The sequence below is a fragment of the Morchella sextelata genome (genome assembly GCF_020137385.1).
Source record: "Morchella sextelata strain SCLS chromosome Unknown scls_13, whole genome shotgun sequence".
Classification (NCBI taxonomy): Eukaryota; Fungi; Ascomycota; class Pezizomycetes; order Pezizales; family Morchellaceae; genus Morchella; species Morchella sextelata.
This window is the reverse complement of record NW_025408628.1, coordinates 1,125,836-1,146,122: the sequence shown is the minus strand read 5'-3', so window position 1 is coordinate 1,146,122 and position 20,287 is coordinate 1,125,836. Positions and strand designations below refer to the sequence as shown.

General features: G+C 45.1%; 6 protein-coding genes across 6 annotated transcripts; 3 read left to right on the top strand and 3 right to left on the bottom strand.

The window, feature by feature from the left end:
- Positions 1–741: 741 nt before the first annotated feature.
- Positions 742–4,506, bottom strand: H6S33_002713 (uncharacterized protein; the record flags this gene model as incomplete). Its single annotated transcript, XM_044834080.1, has 4 exons — positions 742–2,535; positions 2,604–2,795; positions 2,865–3,956; positions 4,015–4,506. 4 exons carry the CDS (start codon positions 4,504–4,506, stop codon positions 742–744), a joined length of 3,570 nt encoding a protein of 1,189 aa, XP_044692874.1.
- Positions 4,507–7,178: 2,672 nt separating this feature from the next.
- On the top strand, positions 7,179–9,501 carry H6S33_002712 (uncharacterized protein; the record flags this gene model as incomplete). Its single annotated transcript, XM_044834079.1, has 6 exons — positions 7,179–7,221; positions 7,319–7,573; positions 7,643–8,293; positions 8,444–8,860; positions 8,914–9,074; positions 9,148–9,501. The coding sequence occupies 6 exons, from the start codon at positions 7,179–7,181 to the stop codon at positions 9,499–9,501; spliced, it is 1,881 nt and encodes a 626-aa protein (XP_044692873.1).
- A 3,363-nt stretch (positions 9,502–12,864) lies between these two features.
- On the bottom strand, positions 12,865–13,080 carry H6S33_002711 (uncharacterized protein; the record flags this gene model as incomplete). Its single annotated transcript, XM_044834078.1, has 1 exon — positions 12,865–13,080. The coding sequence occupies one exon, from the start codon at positions 13,078–13,080 to the stop codon at positions 12,865–12,867; it is 216 nt and encodes a 71-aa protein (XP_044692872.1).
- Positions 13,081–13,560: 480 nt separating this feature from the next.
- Positions 13,561–16,048, top strand: H6S33_002710 (uncharacterized protein; the record flags this gene model as incomplete). The annotated part of the gene is made up of 7 exons (XM_044834077.1): positions 13,561–13,759; positions 13,941–14,511; positions 14,566–14,923; positions 14,985–15,245; positions 15,305–15,677; positions 15,742–15,801; positions 15,870–16,048. 7 exons carry the CDS (start codon positions 13,561–13,563, stop codon positions 16,046–16,048), a joined length of 2,001 nt encoding a protein of 666 aa, XP_044692871.1.
- Positions 16,049–18,166: 2,118 nt separating this feature from the next.
- Positions 18,167–18,595, bottom strand: H6S33_002709 (uncharacterized protein; the record flags this gene model as incomplete). Its single annotated transcript, XM_044834076.1, has 1 exon — positions 18,167–18,595. The coding sequence occupies one exon, from the start codon at positions 18,593–18,595 to the stop codon at positions 18,167–18,169; it is 429 nt and encodes a 142-aa protein (XP_044692870.1).
- A 483-nt stretch (positions 18,596–19,078) lies between these two features.
- Positions 19,079–19,706, top strand: H6S33_002708 (uncharacterized protein; the record flags this gene model as incomplete). The annotated part of the gene is made up of 2 exons (XM_044834074.1): positions 19,079–19,203; positions 19,262–19,706. 2 exons carry the CDS (start codon positions 19,079–19,081, stop codon positions 19,704–19,706), a joined length of 570 nt encoding a protein of 189 aa, XP_044692869.1.
- Positions 19,707–20,287: the final 581 nt, after the last annotated feature.

The following is a 20,287-nucleotide window of genomic DNA, read 5'->3' as shown; positions in this document are numbered from 1 at the left end:
GGTGATGAAACGATTTTTTCTCCATTCCCTGGGCACCTGTTGCGGTACTTGGTGTAGCATTTCTTGGACAGGTATACCCAGGCGGGTTTAGGGTGATTGGTCTGATAGTTATTGCATCTATATCTAGTGGCTTTAAGTTGATTTTAAATGCTGGATGTTACGGGTGTCACGAAGGGATATCACAACAAGGGACTTGAAAATGGCGTATTGGTATTTTTTGTAAGTACATGTAAGAACCTTGGTGTCGATCTGGAAACTATGTATACATTTATCGTGCATAATGTAAATCAAACCAAATGATCTTGATTGAAAATTCCATAAGCAACACCGCCAACTACATAGTGCTCATACGTACGAATCAATAAGTTAATCAATAAACTTCGCTTTCCATTCTACTGCATAACTTACCAAGTTTATATGACCTAAATGTAATGTAGTTTTGGATACACCAAGAGATTAGTGCATGCAACAAACGTAAATGATGTTAACAGTTTATTCTATGCTTGGTTGTGAGACTTGTAACTATACCCTGGTGAGGTTGCTACAGGTATATACGTGTAGTGGTGACTCGTACAGTACATGTATAACAGAAGGGTTCAAAAGAGACCACACAAAATTAGATAAGAAGTTATGTGATATGGGGATAAAGGGTAATTTAATGAGATCTATTGCTTCGGTTCACGATCCCCGTTTTCACCGTTACCGCCCGTATTCCTCGCCCAAAAAGCCCAAACAGAGTCCCTACTTGGATTGTTGATTGCTGCATTCCCCGAAATTTGGCGACGCCCGACCAAGAAGAGTGCGCATCCCGTCCTCCAAGTTAACATCCTCTGGAATCCCATTGGTGAAGTCAAACACATTCATGATGGCCACCCTCTTCCCCTTCCCTTTTCCTCTGCCTCCTCCTCTGCCTCCTCCTCCACCACGCTTGGCCTTTGTAGTCTGGGCCTGGCCTTTGAAATCGCTGTCCTTCTTTGCAGTGTCGATGTTAGCAACGGCGGTAGGGTTGCTAATCGTTTTATAAGCGGTAGGAATCGATTTAACCGGACTGGCTTTGGCTAGAACGGCAGTTTTTGTTTCCAGCTCCTTGCATTTGGCCCTCCATAGGACGAGATCTTGTGCCATCTTGTCGGTGTCCATTTTCAGAATGGTTGAATCAATTGCATCGGACTTTTCTTTTCTTGCCAATGCCTGCTCATATTCGATACTTTCGTTTGTTTGCATAAGTTTTTTGAGTTGCTTGATATTGGAGTTTGCCATGATGACTATGGATACGGGCATCTTCACAATCGCTGCATTTGAGTCGGGTCTAGGGAGAAAGGATTTGAAGCGATCTTTGAGATTGCGAACGATCTTGTAGCTGTTTTTCAGAAGCTCGTTATCAGCTTCTTCTTTTGCTTTCAGAAAAGAATTCTGTTGAGCAAGTTCATTGAGAACCCTTTGCATCTCAATCTTTTCGCTACCTAAGGCCGCAATCCTGGAGACATGCTCTTGGAGGGATTTCCCCATTACTTCGATTTGCTTTGAAGTATCGACCTCCCTTTGGGCGGCCTTGTCTGCCTTCTTTTCTTCTTCGTCAATAAATGTTTGCATCTCCTTGAGTGATTCCTTTAGGGCTTCGAGTTCTTTAGTGATTTTTGATTCTTTCTCAGTAGCCGATTTTTCTAAAGCCTTGTTCATCTTCTTGACCCTGGTAATCTCGGATTTAGCTTTCTTTTTCTCTTCCTCTACACTTGCACGAACTTCTTTAAGAGACTCCGTCATAGCTTCAAGTTGTTTTACTGTATCAGCCTCTTTCTCGGCCGCATTTTTAGCCTTCATTCTCTCCTTCTCCATGTTTACTCGCATTTCCTTCAAAGTCTCCATGTTGGCCTCGAGCTTTTTAGCCGCGTCTGATTCTTTCCTGGCCGCCTTTTCTATCTTCTTCTTATCCTTATCAGAAGTCGCACGCATTTCCTTGAGGGATTCTGTCATAATTGTGAGTTGTTTGGCGGTATCAGATTCCTTCTTGATCGCCTGTTCGGCCCTCTTTTTATCCTCGCTGGCCTGTGCTTGCACTGTCTTAAATGATTCCGTCATGAGTTTAAGTTGTTTGGCTGTTTCAGATTCCTTTTTAGCGAGTCTCTTGGCTTTAGTCTCTTCCTTTTCCAGACGTGCTTTGGTGGCCTTGAAGGATTCTATCACGATTTTAAGCTGTTTGGCGGTTTCCTGTTCTTTTCTTGTTGCGGCCTTCGTGTTTGCCTCCTCCAGATCCACCCGGGCCTGCAAGCCCTCGAAGGTATACGTAAACATATCCAACTCGTTGGTAGCATTACGTTCCTTCCTAGCCGCATCCTCGGCCTTTCTCCTTTCTATATCCGCAAGTGTTTGCATATCGTGAAGGGCTTCTTGTGTGATTGTAAGTGCTTTAGTAATTTCAAATTCCTTCTCAATCGCCTGCTCGGCTTTCTTCTTCTCTAGATCTAGGCTTTTGTTCAATTCTGACACTTTAGTGGTAAGCCCTTCAGTAATATCCATGTAATTCTCGAGACAATCCTAGTTAGAAAAAGTTAGACATTATTTTTGTAATTCCTATAATCTTCTGGGTTATGAATAAGACCTACTTGTTTTTTCTGAGAAATAAGCTTTTCATCTCGGAGTGCAGACTCCTTATCCTTGAGCTCAGCTTCGCAATCCTTAATCCTCTCTTTATATTCCTGAATCATTCGAGCCCTCAGCTTCTCTAACATCTTCTCGGATGCAAAAATTGTAGTTTCTTCATTTCCCGAAGGATCGTGTGCTATTTCAAATCCGATCTAGATGGAAATTAGAAAACTACAATTCTATTGAGATAAATAATAAATCAGGGATATCAAAAGACAAACTTTTTGATGCAATTCTTTGAAGGTCTCTTCTGTACGTCCAATCGAATCAGATTGCACTAGCTTGATGAGTTCAATATTTTCGTTTTGAGCTTGATCGATGGTTTCAACCCCGGCTTTGCACTCAGTCGGTTTAATAATTTCAGGACCGTTATACTCCTCTGGCTTGCTCAGTTCCTCTGCAGTTTGACATTCGGCAGGCTCTGTAACTTCAAGGGAGCTGCTCTCAACTGGCGTAATAATGTCTTCCTCTACTTTGTGTCCGACTGACTCATTGGCTTCAGGCAAAACATAGTCGTCTAGCCGGATAACTTCTTCTACATTCTTGCAGTCACCTGATTTGATGGACTCAGGTGAGCCACCTTCACTTGGCTCAACGATCCCAATCAAAATCCAGCCAATTGAATCAGTCGTTTCGTTTACTACAGGCTCGATTGGCTTGGTGGCTTCCTCTTTAGGATGGCATTGGTTCAACTTGTTGACTTCAGGAGAGTCGTTTTGGATGATCTCGGTGATTCTGAGCACATTATTCTCAACTGGCTCGGAAATCTCTTCAGTTTTGCGTTCGACGGGCTCAACACCTCGATCTATTGCTATTGCGCACTCGTCATGCTTGATAGTGCCATTTTCAACTGATTTGGTAACTTGTTCCTGGTTATCATAATCGTCTATCCGGATGTTGGACAAAAGGTGTTGGATTTTGGAAAGCTCTGTGGAGGTCGCAATCCCGCGGTCGACTGGGTTAAGAACTTTGGCCAAATCAGGATCAACCTCGGAATCAGTATGATGGCAAGATGTAGTGTCAGAGACGGGGGACGTCAGTTCCTGCGGCTTGGAGAAATATGTTTGCGTAAATCTGGTGGGATTATAGAGACTTTCATCATGGGAATCGTCATAGCCGCTCCCATTGTTGTGTCCATCAGTAGTGTTTCCCATAATGGTATCATCAAAGCTAGAGTTTCCAGTTCCAACGGCTTCAGAAAGAGCTCTGTTTCCTGGCCCATTCTGTTGCGTAGTATAATATCCTCGCTGTGATAGATTCCAATGGTCACCAACTGGTGCTCTTCGTACAGACATGTTATTGTGGTAATTGATCTAGAAGTTTACAGTTAGAGGGTGATATACAAGAATGAAAAGGAAACAATAAACTAACCTGGTGCTGATTACCCCACGAAGGGACAGCAGTGTTCAAATCAAAAGACTTGTTAAGCTTAGGTAGCCCGTAAACAGAGAAGAGATCTTGAACTATTTGCCTCCCAGTGGCTGAGTAGGAACCAGTGCCAGATATGATAGGGGTAACATTGCGAGAAGGAGTCAAGCTTTGAGAAGAGTAGCCTCCGTTGAAGCTTCTTCTTTCTTTTTTACGTGCTTCATGGTTCGCTCTGGCTTGGGCACCTCTCTTTTTCTTTTTGTGTTTGGACTTTTTTGTGCTTTCCTCTCCTACTTCGATACCTTCTCCACCTCCTTCGATATTTTCTTTGCCTTCTCCAATAGTTCTTTCGGCGGCAGGTGAAGGGGGGGGAGAAGGGGAGGGGGAGGAGGTGGTAGTGAAAGAAGACGACGAAGAAAATGAAGAGGAGGATTTTACTGATCCCATCGAAATAGGTTGCTTGCCAGGATCAAAACTAGCACTAATGCCAGACATTTTGAAGGATAATAATTCGAGGATGGTAGAAGGTGAAGTGACAAGAATTATCAAGACGATGGTGATGAACACAAAGATGGACGGAATAACTGATAGTGTTATATCCAAGAGCTCAATGAGAGAGCTTGAGATAGAGGAGGAAATTTTGAAGAGTGGAATCGTGATAGCAAAGTGTGTCTTCTGTTGCTGGGGAGGAGGATGATGGAATGGTTGATGAAAGTTTGATGAAAGAGTAAACTTCAAGAGAGAGTTCGGAATGGGAAGAAGATGGGAAGGAGTTGTAGTTCTGAGGGATGTTGGTGGGGTAGGTGTAGGTAGTGGGGGAGGTGTAGGTAGTGGATGTTATGTACATGTAGGTATGGCGCAGGTACCGGGGAAAGGACACAGAGGGAGCAAGATACATGTACATGTAGTAACGTCACTCAGGGCAGCAAGCCTACCTGCGCAACTGCACTTCGCCCAACCCCATCACGTTATCTACTTCAACGACGTTAAGACCGCCACCTTTGTTTTAAAAGCTTGAAATACGTCAAAAATTACATTGCAATTACGTAAATAAGAATTAGAGGTACATAGTTCCATAGCCATATATATAACTACATGTAGGAGTGTACTTTAACAAATTTCCCTGGGCCATGGGACCAACTCCAAGATAAATTAAACGAAGAAAGACAGTTCTAAGGCAATCAAGATATCTTTATTAGAAAATCTACCACTATCTTGGGCTATCACAAAATTTTAAAATCCTTTCATTATGCCCGTTTCTTCAACGACATCAATGGCCCCAAATTCACAGCATAAGAGCAATCTATTATAGAGGGCCTAAGTTGACGGCTAGCTTCGAATAAAGCTAATACGCGGGGCTAAAAATCTATGTGCATATTCGAAGCTACAGAAGCTCTAAACTACATGTACATGTACTACATTTATCTAACACGCAGCTCTATGTAGCAGACCACTGATATATCGATAGGTGAGGGGGATATATTCATCTGGGAATATACATGTATATGTGCTCTTCTGGGCACCTCTGTTACATATTGATCGCCCAAAAGAACTGCGTACTTTGAAGTTATTGTAATATAGGCCTTTTGTATGTTTTATAGGGGTTATATGTATCGACTGCATGTAATAACTTGAAGCTACTCGCAATTTTTTGGCGTTTCCGGACTGGACTGGGTCTGCATACCACCAAAATATGGTTCTTATGCACGATTTTCGCCCATATGCAGACCCAGTTCAGTCCGGAAACGCCAAAAAATTGCGAGTACATGTGGTTGCAACCCTTAACGGATTCTGTGTTGGGAGATATCAGATATATATACATGTATATATATAGCCACCTCCATATATTGATTGTCTCAAATAATTGGTAACCACGCATTCTGAAATATGGATGATCATGAGGGGAAAATACGTATCCCCAATTAACCTATCTTATTGTCCAAAACATAAACTATATGTGTGCCACTAGATGCCATCGACTAGTAGGCCAAATAAAAACCTTAAATTAATATGGTAATGGATTTTTCTCGGTCCCGCAATATGGCATGTGTAACCAAGGGGTGTTCAGCTTCTTGTGTGGCATAAGCTTAAGCAGCATTGTATATTCTATGTTATAAAGGTTATAAAGACACACATTTTCAGTATTGAGTACCCTTATCATTTTCCGAAAAATACGGCAGCATACAATTTAAATCTTATATAAATGCCATATATATTCTCTAGGCCTTTATTCAGAGCAGTGGATCTCGTTAGTGGTGCACTTAGCTAAAACATGCAAGCATTATCATTTCTCACATTATAGAACCGAGGAAGAAAAATACTGGAATTTAACTTCAAAATTACAGCCGGCCTCGATTGGGAGATAATAGTTCCAATCATTGAAGTAAAAATTCAGTTTCAAGTGCTATCGCACCCAATGTCTCTAGGTTTAATCAAGTATATGTACATAGTAGAAGTACGTGTAGGTACATTACTTCGATCCATGTGGCGTGGCACAATGCACAGCCAAGATTGTGGCTAATAGATATCACGTAATTACAATATGAAGAATATCGGCAGTCTCCTTCGGCGCTCAATTTGATGACTGCTGGCTGACATCAAGTCTGAGTGGCTGGATGCTGGAAATCTACTAATGTATCCTTAATTCCAATTTCTGCCTACATATGCATTTGTATATATCCATCTCTTTCTCTCTAGAGTCTTGACAAATTGCCACTTTTGTGGTTGTTTCTGCGAGCCTATTCCTTTTCTACCTATTTTTGTTGCTAGCCTGCGCGAGTGAAGGAAGGACAGACAGAGACTTCCCTGTCCAGCTCGCTCACTCGCTCACCTCTTGATCTCACTCACTCTTCTCCTCCCGCTGACTGGTCTTTGACCTCTGACCTCACTTCTCTCACTCTCACCCCCCCCCCCCCCCCCCCCTCAGAATAAGGGCAGCGCAACACCAAGGAACGTCACATCATACCATACAGAGAGGTCTGGAGAACTTGTCTATCCCCTCCACACACACACCATTTCGGTCTTCTCACAAATTAATACGTTCGTCCGGCGCTTCCTTTTGTTCAACCTCTGTTCCCAACCATCACAACCTCTATCTCGCGTCTGTTACTACCATACCTCGAGAAGGGCAATATCATAATCTATCGCGCTTAATTCAGCCTTCTAATATGGCTGCCGATCAAAATGTCGCTGCATTACTCGCAGCTCTAAGTAAATTCACTCTATTCCTATACCCGTCTTCTCTACTCTTTGTCCCCTTGTTCAACTTCCGAGTTTGTCGCTAACTGAAATTTCTTCCTCCCCAAAGCTGCGCGACCGCCTGGAAGCCAAGGTCCTGTACAAGGTTATAATGGCATGCCCCAAGGACTTGGGCAGCCAGGTCAAAACATCACTTCTCCTCCTCAGGGTTACAACTTGCCGCAGCCTTCTGCATCAGGTTCCCTTGATCTTTCAAACATAAAGCCTACCACCTCAGGGAAAGTTTCCCTTGATGATGCTGTCGCGCGGGCGAAAGCTCGTGCTGCAGAGATGGGAATTCAACAGGGCTATAGAGAACAAGCACGTGAGTCAATTCCAACCTTTTCATATAAAGTTATCCAATCTAATCTTTGCGGCCTGTTCTTCTCTCTAGCCACTCGCTACGAAGATCCCCGGTCCCGCTATGGCGCTCCTCCTCGTCGCTCACGCTCACGCTCGCGATCTCCCCCTGCTCGCCGCGGACCTGAATTTAGAGACGCATATAACCCTTTCCGCGACGAGCGCCGTGGTCGCGCTACAAACGACTATAGCACTCGTGACAGAGAGCGCTCATACAGTCCGCCCGCGCAACGCCGCGGTGGACCTCCCGGAGGTGGTGGTGGATATCAAAACTCGCCTCCTCCCGCGCGCGCCGAAGGGGCTAGATTTGGTGGGCATAGAACTCGTTCTCCACCTCCGGATGCGGAACAAATGAACATTGAATCTACACTCGTAGGGCTTATTATCGGTCGCGGTGGTGAGACTTTACGGCGCGTAGAACAAGAAACTGGCGCAAGGGTGCAGTTCTTGACTAATGGTCAGGACCGAGACAGCGGCGGCGAAAGAATATGCAATATTCAGGGAAGCCGCCCTCAGATCGCTGCTGCCAGAAGAGCCATTGAAGCTATTATTGCCGAGAATGGTCCTTCTGGTGGAGGTGGTATGGGCGGTGGGCCCGCAGGGGGTGGTAGAGGCAAGTTTGGCGGCGGTGGGGGCGCCGGTAGTGGTGGTGGGGGCGCCGGCCAGCCCAACCTAAGAGACGGAGGTTGGTCCAATTTCCATGGCAGCATAAGTAACAGCAGTGGTGAATTGGCGCGATTCTTTCCTTTTCCGTTCTTCAATATCCTTTCTTCATCCCCATTAAAATCGATGGAAATCCGCGGAACGTAATTCTGACTTGATATGTACCGTGTAGAGGACTCAATACAGATACTTGTCCCAGACCGTACAGTCGGTTTGATTATTGGTCGTGGAGGTGAAACTATTAGGGATATCCAGGACAAGTCCGGATGTCATGTCAACATCGTGGGCGAAGCCAAATCGCAGAATGGCCAGAGGCCTGTAAATCTCATTGGTTCGGTAGCTGCTGCGGAACATGCCAAACGATTGATCATGGAAATTGTCGAGAGCGACAATGCTGGTACCGGACCACCACCTAGTATCGGAGGCGGCCGCCCCGAGCGAGGCCCCCCAGCAGGCGGCGGCGGCGGCGGCGGATACTACGGCGGTCATGGTGACGCTGGACGCGGTGGGGGCGGCGGTGGAACGGATGGAAGGATAACAGAGACCATTAAAGTCCCTATTGACGCGGTGGGGATGATCATCGGAAAAGGTAATCCTAATTCTTCAAAACCTAGTTCTATGTCATACTAATTGTCTAAACAGGCGGAGAGACAATCAAAGAAATGCAATCCTCAACCGGATGCAGAATTAATGTCTCCTCCCAATGCAACCCCAACGATCCCGAGCGAGAAATCGCCCTCGCTGGAACCCGCGACGCGATCAACCGCGCCCGTCAAGCTATCGAAGAAAAAGTGGAAGCCTCTGTACATAATTCCCTTCTCTTTTCTATTCCTTTTCCCCTCTATAGCAACCTATATACTAACCTCGCTCACCCAGTACTCAAAGTCACGTAATGGGCCACCAAACCGCCCACAGCCTTCTCACTCAGCAGGAGGGGGGGGACATTCACACCACAGCACTGGAAGTGGGCACCACAATGATTCCTATAACCAATCTTCACAGACACAGCACCAGCAACCCTCATGGGCAGCTTATTCGCAGCCCCAGCAACAACAGCAGCCTGCAGCTGGCGCACCACCTGGTGTTGCTGGTGCGACTCCTGGTGTATCTGCCGACCCTAGTGACCCATATGCGCCATATGGAGGATACCAAGCCTATTGCGCAATGTATTATGCTGCCATGATGCAACAGCAAGCAGGAAATGCAGGCAGCGCCGCACCGGGGACCTAATATATTGGAATCTTCCTGTCGTCATCATCATCCTCTTCTTTGATTACATCCGGGGAGCTATTGGGCTGCAGCTTATTCTCTCTGGAATAATTTTGTGGTTTGCATTTTGTTGTTCTGTTTTTTTCTCTTTTTCTTTTCGATGTTATCTCTTTTGTCATTAATCGTTCCTCGTCTCTTATCATGTCGTAGGTGGTTTGATAGTGCAGATATGGGAAGTCAGGGGAATCAGGGGCGGGAGCGCACACATATCGGCGGAAATCCGGGATAGAGAGAGGACGGGAGAACATACGGCCATGGGAGCGGACAAAGGTTCCCCTCTTCCCTTCCTCTCTCTCGTTCCGGAGACGTAAGATTACGTGAGTCGTGACACCGTGATTTTCGCTTCTGCCGGTGAAATCTCGTAGTGTGAGATGTGTGCGTGTGGTGATTGATGATGTGATTGGTTTTTGATTGATTGATTTGATGTCTGCGAAAGAGAGAAGATTATGTGAAAAAAACAAAACCAAAAACGTACTGAGAAAAGCTGCATGACATGATATGATAATTACGATACGAAAAAAAGGCGCGCCGCCGGAGAGGGAAATGATAAGTTAGGTTCGTACTGTAAATATCTGTGACTTTCCTTCTGTAAGCACTAGGGTTATGTGGATGGTTGTATTGAGTTTCCTCTCTTTCACTTCGTTTCTCGTTTATTTTCTTTGATTTTTGTAAGTTCGTTATGACTACGTCGAGTGAGATCTTATGAAGACCGCTTCTGAAAAGCTTGGCCACCACTAAGTAACATTGAACAGCATATAGCACATGCATCTTTCCGCTATAATATGGGGAACCGATGATTTCTCTTAGGTGCTTGTACTAATCTACAGCTCTCTAAATAGAAACCGTGCGAGTCGGGGTTTGAGTTGAAGCTAACAGCAATCTACGATTCTCACATGTGTTTATGCTAACCCACGAATAACAGCATCAGCATCAAAACACAGGAAACGAAACGACTTTGGAATGGATGGAGCTACATAGCCTTCAGCAGCCCTGGGTTATCATATCTTTATTTTCCGTCTACAGAGCAAAGTTGCACTAGTATTATCTAATACTCTGTACATAGATGAATTATATGTAATTTGAATTAATACTCATCCGCCGATATTGGGATCATGCAACTTAGCTGCTGCTTCAGGCAATAGTCTCTGGATTTCCATGGGTCCATAGGAGCACCATCTGATCCTTTACGTAGAGGTACATATATCATCCCCTGATAGATACATGTCACCAACCCATGGCGTCGAGTGAGGATCTAGGAGTGGATGACCTAAAATGATCTGCCAAATACCCTGTCCGAGCATTACCTATTCCTCCCTCCCTTCAAGGTACCAAAGTTGACCGCCGTTAGAGTAAGATCTCATGCAAGGAACAGGATAAAAAAAATGTGTTCCCCGCAATTTCTGTTGTACCCATGACGAAATTCTACATGCTCTAACAACGCACAACTGCAAATTGGCGAGGCTACATAGGTTCCACACGAAGTAAGCCAGTGCAGTTGGAAACGGGCCGAGACATGCAGTTTTTTGATGGAGGAGAGAGATGGATATATTTGATGATGGCAGAGGATCACGGGTAGGGGTGGATACGATGAGGATGGAGTATTACAGAGCACATTTTCACGACAGAAGATTTTACAAATTGTATTTTAAAGACTATTAATCGATTTTTATTTTTATTATTATTATTAGTATTAGTATTCTTATTATATGTGTTATTACTGGTGGTAGTAGTATTATTGAGTTGATTGATTACATGGACCGCAAGTCGATAAGACCTGTAGTATAACCTTTAAGATGTTAGCATGACTGATCACGATTAGAGTGTGATAGGCAATAAATTTTAATTGGTGGATTTGAGCGTTCGAATCAGACTTCCAAGAAAGGTCTTGCAGCGGTCACTGGCAATACAAAATGGGTTCTTGCGTATGCTACCGAGGAAACTGCGAATGTAGGATATGCTTTCATCATCTGAACGCGGGGGAGGGGGAAGGGGAGGTGCAATTGGGCAGTGAGGGGGGAACTGTAGAAAAATTAGACTGACCTTTTGTGGTGAGCCTGTTGACCGTACGGATTATTGATATTGATCGATGGAACCTGTCAAGTCTTTTCTCCCACAATGTTAGCGAATGGTCACAACAGTAATGACAAGTGGGGCAAGATGTAGTGAATTGACTTCTGAAAAGTCAGACAACAAAGTACTGGCAAGTAGACAGGTCAATCCATCCCGAAGGCTGGATCGAGCCCGAACAGCACTGCGGCCTCAATCATGATCGAATAAGATTGGGAAAGAAGGTGTGCGTAGGTTTTCATCATTCAGAAGTTTATGAAGGGTAGTGAATGGAAGATGGAGGAGAGAGTACATACCAGTAACTTTTGATGGAAGCACCTGGCAATGTCAGTACTTCCTTTTCGATGTTCACGGTCGCGGGACATGGTGTTAATGATGTTGAGAGGCTCATCGGATCCTTTATAGGCAGCACACGGGAAGGAAAAGAAAATTTTTTGACCGATGTAAGAGAAATTGGCACAGTGGGTTAGGGTTATCACGTAGGATTTTACTGACAAATCATCCCATCTTGGTAAGGAAAAAGACAGTTAATTAGTAAATTAGCGGTAATGGAGGGAAAAAAGGACCACCACTGTTGCCCCCCAGACCCCCAGAGAGAGGGAGCGAACAGCGAGGGCTCTGCTCTTGCAATAAAAAAAAAAAAAAAAAGGTGCACACAATTCTTCTCCCCTCCTCTTTTGCTTCATTCTGAGGATCCATTTTTTGGTTCTCTGATCTTATAAGTACTTGCTTCTTCCCACAGTACAGTGCACATTTTCTTGTTCTGCCCCAGCAAAGTGCAGCCTCTCGAATTTTGATTATTGCCTGCTCCTCCCCCTGAGACCGGCGGCATTTACTACTTTTTTCCTGCGTATTTAAATGATGCCCTACTGAGAGACAGAGGTAAATTCAGGAAAAGAAAGTACTTTTTTTTTTTTAAAAAAAAAAAGCGGGAGAAGGGGAATAACAGTCCACCTATCTATCTACGTCCTAGAAGTCATGAGATCTCATAAACGTCTATAATAATATCCTATTTGTAGCTGCTGTTCACGGTCGCAGCAGCAGCTCTGTCCGTTTTGTCCAGTTCTACTGCAACTGCTACTACTGCTGGTTACAACTACATACATCATATTGCTATTACTGCTGCAGCTCCTTCTTTCTATCTCATACTGCTAGCCCTTTCTTACCTACCCACCACCCAATACTTCCGACGCTCTCCCGCGCCTCCTTCCTCCTTCCTCACCTCCCTTCACCTTTTTTCCTCATCCCAACCCTCTCTCACTCTCTTCTCGCACACACGCTCCCTTCTGATTCTCCGGAAGAGCCTTCCATTACGTGTGGTCGTTCTCTCTCTCCCCCGTTGTTGTTGCCGCATTCAACCATTACTTCTGGCTGCTGCTGCCACTTCGCTGCTACTGCCGCCGCCGTCGTCGCCGTTCCACTCCTGACCTGTCCAGCGGGCCGGAAAAGCTTCTTGGGCGTTACTCGGTGCATCTCACGCGAACCGATCCCTTTCGAGAAAGCAACCAGCCAACCCTTTCCCTTTCCATTCCGCGAGCCTCAAAAAACAACCCTAAACCCCTCTTTCACATCGATCCTCACCCGCTATTGAGTTTACTTGCTTGACCTACCCACCCAACCCAGCCAGTCCACAACCCCCCAGATATCTGCCCCCTCCCCAGGTATCCCTCCCCCCAGTACGTTCGTCGCCCCCATCGACACGATTGTCTGAATAACTACTCGCATCGCCCGTCCATCATTCACCCTCACCATCTGATTATTATTATACTCAGACCCTAATCCCATTACTACGCATCAACCTTCATAATACATCCCACACTAGCCAGAGCCATATAAACCCCTTGACTATATCACCGCCATATATAAGTAAAAACCTACTCGAACATAAACACAACTAGACATCAGACCCCCCTCTTCCCCAACGGCCGCTGAGCCGTAAACAATCACGGAACCATGATCGCGTACCCTCAACACCAGAACCAGCTGCAACAGCACCCAGGTATGCAGCAGGGTCCTCAACAACATGTTCAAGGCCATCCAGGACAACCGGCGCCTCATGGGATGCAGCAATTACATCCTCAACAAGCCCAGGTATATGCTGCTCAGCAGGCTGCTCAGCAGGCTGCTGCTCAACAGCAACATCAGATGGCGCGTTAGTAGTCCCCAGCACCCTATTTTAGTTTAGGAGCTCGATCTTAGTTATCTCAATTGGCGCGCGAGAATCGCGCTAATTAAGCTCGCGACCTACCTCAAAGGTGGTTGAGGCTCAATTGAGGTGTCATGAAGGAGTTCTCATTGTTAATGAATGAATGGCACTAACATGGCGTCTCCAGTGGTAGCTGGGTTACATCCAGGACAAGCACAAATGGCCCAAATACAACAACAACAGCAGTTGCTAGTACAAGCACAGCAACGGCAGCGACAACAGCAGGCCCAACAACAGCATGCGATGATGAACGGAATGAATGTGGGTATGGGAAACCCGGGTATGATCTTTCATGGCCAGAACAACGGGTCTCCCCAAGTCCGCGGCGGTCTTCCTAACGGTTTATACACAGGCGGTCCGCCGGGAGGAGGCGTACCCGGTGCTAATATGGGGGGATATGGGGGTGGAAACCCTCAAATGAGAGGAAATGTGAGTCTACCACCACATATTCATCAACAATTGGCACAGGCGCAAGCAGCCCAGCAGCAGCAGCAACAACAGCAGCAGCAACAAATGGTTGCGCAACAGATAGCCATGAACCAAGCGAATGCTGCCGCTCATTCGCAGGCTTCCCCGATGAACATGGCCCCACAACCACAGATGAGTATGCAGGGAAATCTAGCACAGCAGCAACAGGTAGCACTAGCTGCCCAGGCTGCCCAGGCCCAGGCCCGAGCTCAACAGGCTCAGCAACAACCGTAAATCTCGGTAGCTTTGTTCTGTCTTTAGCAAATGCTGACTTTTCCGGGTAGTCAATCTTTGCGAGGTGCCTCTGTACTGAAATTACACCAATTCTGTAGCCACCTAGCTGCGTTTGAGACTCCTCGACTTGCGAACGACATCAACTATTGGCGAACATTCGTTTCAAACTTCTACTCGCCTGGCGGTGTAATGCGACAGGCACTCTGGAATAGCACAACGCGGGAAACAAAGCAATTCGAGATTACAACCCAGGTTCTAGCTCGCTACTACTACACATTATTCGAGAGCGGTGTAAGAAATGTACAGATCATGCTTGAAGGTACCCGGGAAACGCCGCTTCCAAACCAAGGGCACATTGTGGAATCCCCGAAAGCAAGTTTCGTGTATTGGTTCCAAAACGATTGTCACGTGAGTTGGTCCACATCCAACCCTCTTTGTTGCGCACTAACCATAGTTCCGATCTTTCCAGTTGATTGCCACTGGAGTGCTGAAGGCAACTTTCAACCTTCATTCACAGATGGAGGCGTTGGATTTTCAGACAAACGAGCATATTGATTACGTCCCCCGGTCAGTCGTGAGTGCGCTGGTATCCGCCAACGAGGATGCCCAGATAAAGTCATCGCCTGGCAGCAAATCGTTAGGAAAGAGACCCTCGCAACGTCATGTGGATGTGCCTGAAACTCTGGTGAACCCGTACGGGGTTCCTGACACTGTTTTTAGATGTTTGGAGGTACCGTCATTATTTGAAACAATGTTTATGTAGCTTGTACACTTAGCTTACGAGAGTAGATCGCAGAAACAATATCTCAAATGCGCGACCTCTTCAGCTTTTCACAAGCGAATGCGAATCTAACACCTAGCCAAGCTCTCCAAAGTATTGTGACTCAACAACAGCAGCAGCAACAACAGCATCTAGCTCATCAGCACGCGATACAGCAACAGGCAGCTATGCAACAGCAGCAGCAGCAGCAGCAGCAACAACAACAGCAGCAGCAGCAGCAACAGCAACAGCAGCAGCAACAACAGCAGCAGCAGCAAGCAGCGCATGCCTCAGCTCTGGCTCAGGGGCTTCAGCCACAGCAGGGGCACCCCGGCGGACCTGGCGGCATTCCGCGAGGCCCTAACCAGCAGCAGCACCAAATGATGGGCGGACTCCCAATTGGTCTTACACGATCACCATCGGCGAATGAGATGCGGATGGGTGTACCACCCTCACCGCATCTAAGTGTTGGAGGAGTGGGAGGAGGACCAGGCACAACTCCAAGTCCACATATTCAGGCCCCAGGGTTAGTAACCCAACATTCGCAGCAGGGTCATCCCACCAGCAATCCGAGCTCACAAACGAGCACGACAGTAGGAAGCGCGAACACATCTCCGAATCAAACGAATAAGCGGCGACGAGCAAGTACCACTAGCGAGGTGAAGCAAAACGAGGACGCAGGTGACAGCGGTGTCAATGGTACGGTCAACAATAAAGTCAAGCAGAGTCCACGGGTGGGCGGGAATAAACGTGTTAAGACGAACGGATCATAAAAGTATTTGGGTGGAGAACATTAGGGGGTTCTGCTTTGTTGGGTGGGAACATTTATTGGTTTTATACACTTCCCTTCATATTTCGTTTATCACTTTGACTATCTGTGGCCCAGAGTGGGAACATTGCGAGAAAAAAAAGAAAAAAAAGAACGGAGCGGAATATTTTGGATGAATGGGACTCAGCGATTTGGTGGCAGGACTTCAATTTTGGGATATTGGCCATTCGTGCAACGGCGGCGAACACTCTTGGGCACTCTTAATCGGGGGCACTTCTAATTATTCCCTTTCCCTTTTCTTTTCTTCTTTTTGGCACGGGTTTTGTCATCGTCTTGCGGACTTATTTCCACTAGGTTTTTTTCTTTCTATATTTCTTGGACATTGTTTTTTATTATAAACCCTTTTTCTTCGTATTTTTTGTTGTTTCTTTAGGGCTCTTGGATATCAAGTGGGGCGTTTTCAGTTGCCTATCTATTTCTGTTTCCTCGGCTGTTTATTGAGTAAGGTGCTTGGTCCATAGTTCATGTTTGCGTCTTGTTATTTGATATATTATGCACTACCTTAACTCATCACCTCCTCATACCTCATTCGATTATCTACCCCTTCTCTTCCGCCTCCTCATCTTATCATCATTCTTAGTTCTCAAATGCTAGTTGAAGTAAGCCTTGACTACTTTACTGAATGACCTGTTGTTTTTGGTCGTTGATATACCTCATCTACGTACTTTTCCTTATCTCTCTCCTTTTCCTTTGTCTCGGTATATGGGTTTGTTATTATTTTACAAGGAAGCGACGATGGGGTGGTCCAGGGTGCGAATACAAATAATATTCCACCGTCCTGTAATGCCCAAACGCCAGCGATGAGATAACTGATATTTTTTATACAAAGCTCTAAAATTTTCGGGCAAGAACCTGAAAAACATTAAAAATCGCAACGAGGTGTTACTTTCTAGTGGGAATCGAGGGGGGTTTCAACGTTGGAGTCTATGGTCTTTCAGAGTTAGTTGATGCTTTTTATGTATGCTTTTTTTGCTTTGAATGACATACATACCCTTAAGCTTCTTCTTCTTTCGATACTTTACCAAGGATTTGTTTTCAGAGAATTTTTGGCCTGCTGAGAGATGGAGTAACACGCCGGTGCCACGGATACATGTAGTCAGGGTTCTTGGGGATTTACGAGTTCATCCTTAAACCTACGAAAGCAACTAATTACCCCCATAGTCTTTTAAAATCATGGGCACTAATAAAATTTTTAAGTCTACGCAGCTTTCATTGATGCATCTCCCAATCTCACTCGAATACCCCCACGTCGCCTTATCCTAGCCCTATGCCCCCTGCCCTTAAGGCGGTGAATCCACGCTTGGCGACAACATGACTAATCGGATTTCCGATGAGAAAGAAAAACTTCAAACTTGAAGCCAACGCGAACTCTCACCTATCAAGACTCACCAATCCTTCAACCATTCGATCGATATGCGCAGCTGTGCACATTAATGTAAGTTACAACCATTCTGCCCTCCCGCTGTTCATCCCATACCCTACAATTCCGAATGATGATCAATCACATATATACTATTTTTCTGGTACCTCTTTATCGAGGCCTACATATTCTTCTTCGGAGGGGTGTGTAGGTCGATGATAGTCCTGGACTTCTGACGAACCCCCCCTACCTTGCACCTTTTATGTTTCTTTGAGACCTCTGGTGGACATTGTCACTAACGTTTAGAAAGTGTTTACCTAGGATAATTTTGGCCATGCGAGCGATTGATTCGAAGTTCCAGATGTAATTGAAATTGTACTAATCAAACCGACGTCTAGTGAGCGATTTTCATTTAGCTGCCAATCTAGGCGAATATATATAGATAAATCGACGAGGTTCATTATCAAGAACTACATCTCTTTAATAAATCCTACGTGACTAAATTCTTCGTGACTAAATTTTTCATATTGTCTTGATTAAACAAATTCTTGCCCGTGCTAAGTTCCCAATTTTCTTTTGCTTTTCTCTTAGTACTACAATCAATAGTTAGAGACCCGAATGGGAAAGATTCGATGCAACATCTCGTGCCTGCATAGAACATTCTCATGCGCATGTTCCAAAACCTAGAATTCGCCTACTGGCTCACTCTTCCTCGAGTTCCTCACATTCCTCACAGCCATCGCATTTACCTAAATGCAGCTCCACATCCATGTCAAACTTGAGCCTAATCAACTCCTCAATTACCTCTACCCTCAACTCATGCAGATGCTCCATCTGCTCCACAAACGTCTTAAACAACGATACCTTCTCCCACGGGACCCTCTCGACGCACATGTTTATAATCAGCACTCTAACTTCTTCTGCTTCTAAGGCAGAAGTATAATGCCGAATATTATATGCAGAAATTTTATGCATGATTTGAACAAGCTCGGAGTACGAGTTCTGGGGAGAGGGGTCGCAAACTATTCTCGCAAGGACATAGTACTGACCCCTCATAAAGGTATCCTTGTAAGTGAGGCGCTGGATCTGCTGTGCGAGGTGCATAATTATATGCGCATTTTGGTGAGCCATGCTGAAGGTGTTTTTAGATTCGATATATTTTGTAAGTCCGATGTTTACTTTGGCAGATTTACGATTATTCCCTCGTATATATATATATAAGAAGTATCTGCAGGAAATGATCAATTATGAGCATCCTGAAAGATAGGTTTTCATCTAGATTGGTGGTTAGGGTTTATTAAGCAAGGATATTCCTATAACTATAGCTGCATACATGAAATATCGCTTTCGAGCTGAATAGGTTGATCAGTTGGAATCTGTTGCGATGGACAATCTCGCCATTGTCGATACGATGAATCCCTCAGGCAATCAGCTACTATTCATTTTTCAAAAAAAAAGTAAACGCCCTTCATGGATTTCTATAGCTGCCTCTACAATAAAAATAAGGAAGGTGCTCTGTAGGTATAATCCCTGTACGCATTCAGAGTCATGAGTCAATCGACTTGTTAAATATCAATGTTCTCTTCCCGGACAGAACAAAACACATATAAAGTTATGAGCGAACTCCTCCTACCTCCTCCAGTTGTGAAAACTACGCGGCTCGAGTTCCGACTTCTTGAAGAGTCGCACCTCAATGATTTCCACGCTATCTGGAGCAATCCCCCTGTAGCCAAGTGGTCGTGAGTACTCTCTATCAGATACCTTTCGAGCCTCAAATTGCTAATAACTCCCACCTAGAACTCGTGGAACCTCTCATTCACTTGAAGAGAGTAGAGCCCGCATGGACAGATTGTTCTTTGACCCAGAGAAGCCCGAGTGTCTCAATTACGGGGTTCTAATTCGAGCTTCCAATTCCGACATAACGATCAATTGCGCCATGATTGGTGTCATTGGTGTCACCTCTCTCTTCTCCCCAGACACGGTCGAGATAGGCTATATCTTTAACCAGTCTTTCTGGGGTCATGGATACGCAAGTGAAGCGCTTGCTGCATACATAGAGGCATATTGGGGGTACGCCAAAGGTATCAATTTCATGGTAGCAAAGGTAGACCCCTTGAATATGGGCAGTATTAGGGTTCTTGAAAAGTGCGGGTTTAGGGTTGTGGAACGTTTTGTAGGGGATATAATATTGCCGGAGTTGGGAAGGAGGGATACAAACCTTATGAAGCTCGATAGGTCGTGATTCTGAGCGTTTTGGGCTGTGGAAGTCAACCCCGAACTACTCCGGGGGAAATGATAGCTGGCCTAGACCCGTCTACGAGCCCTACCAAATAAGTATGAAAAGGTGGTATCAAGAATGAAATAGCGAGAATATGTAGCTTACAATTATTTGATTTATACCTTGAATTCACTATTATATGTATATGTAGAGGGTACCATCAATGAGTTAACAAAATATATGTAGAGGGGTTTTCTTCTCAATCGAGTGATCTTCTATGATTGAGTTATATCGGCATTATTACACCCTTTCTAGTTTTGCGGTCTACGAGTACTGATTAAAGTGGTTTGTTTGCGAGAGACTTCCAAGACACTATTTTAGCTCATATTAGATACATAGCAGCTGTTTCAATAATGCCTCTAGCTCAAAATTCACTTTCACGAGTATAAATTTCCCCCAATATGCGCAACGTGGTAGAAATGAAAATAATTTCCATGTTACATTTTCTGCATTGATCATTGATTAAAAAAAAAATACTAACCCATTATCCCCTAATAAAAGAAGTAAAATAAACCCCAGAGAATTACAAGGTAATATTCCAAATG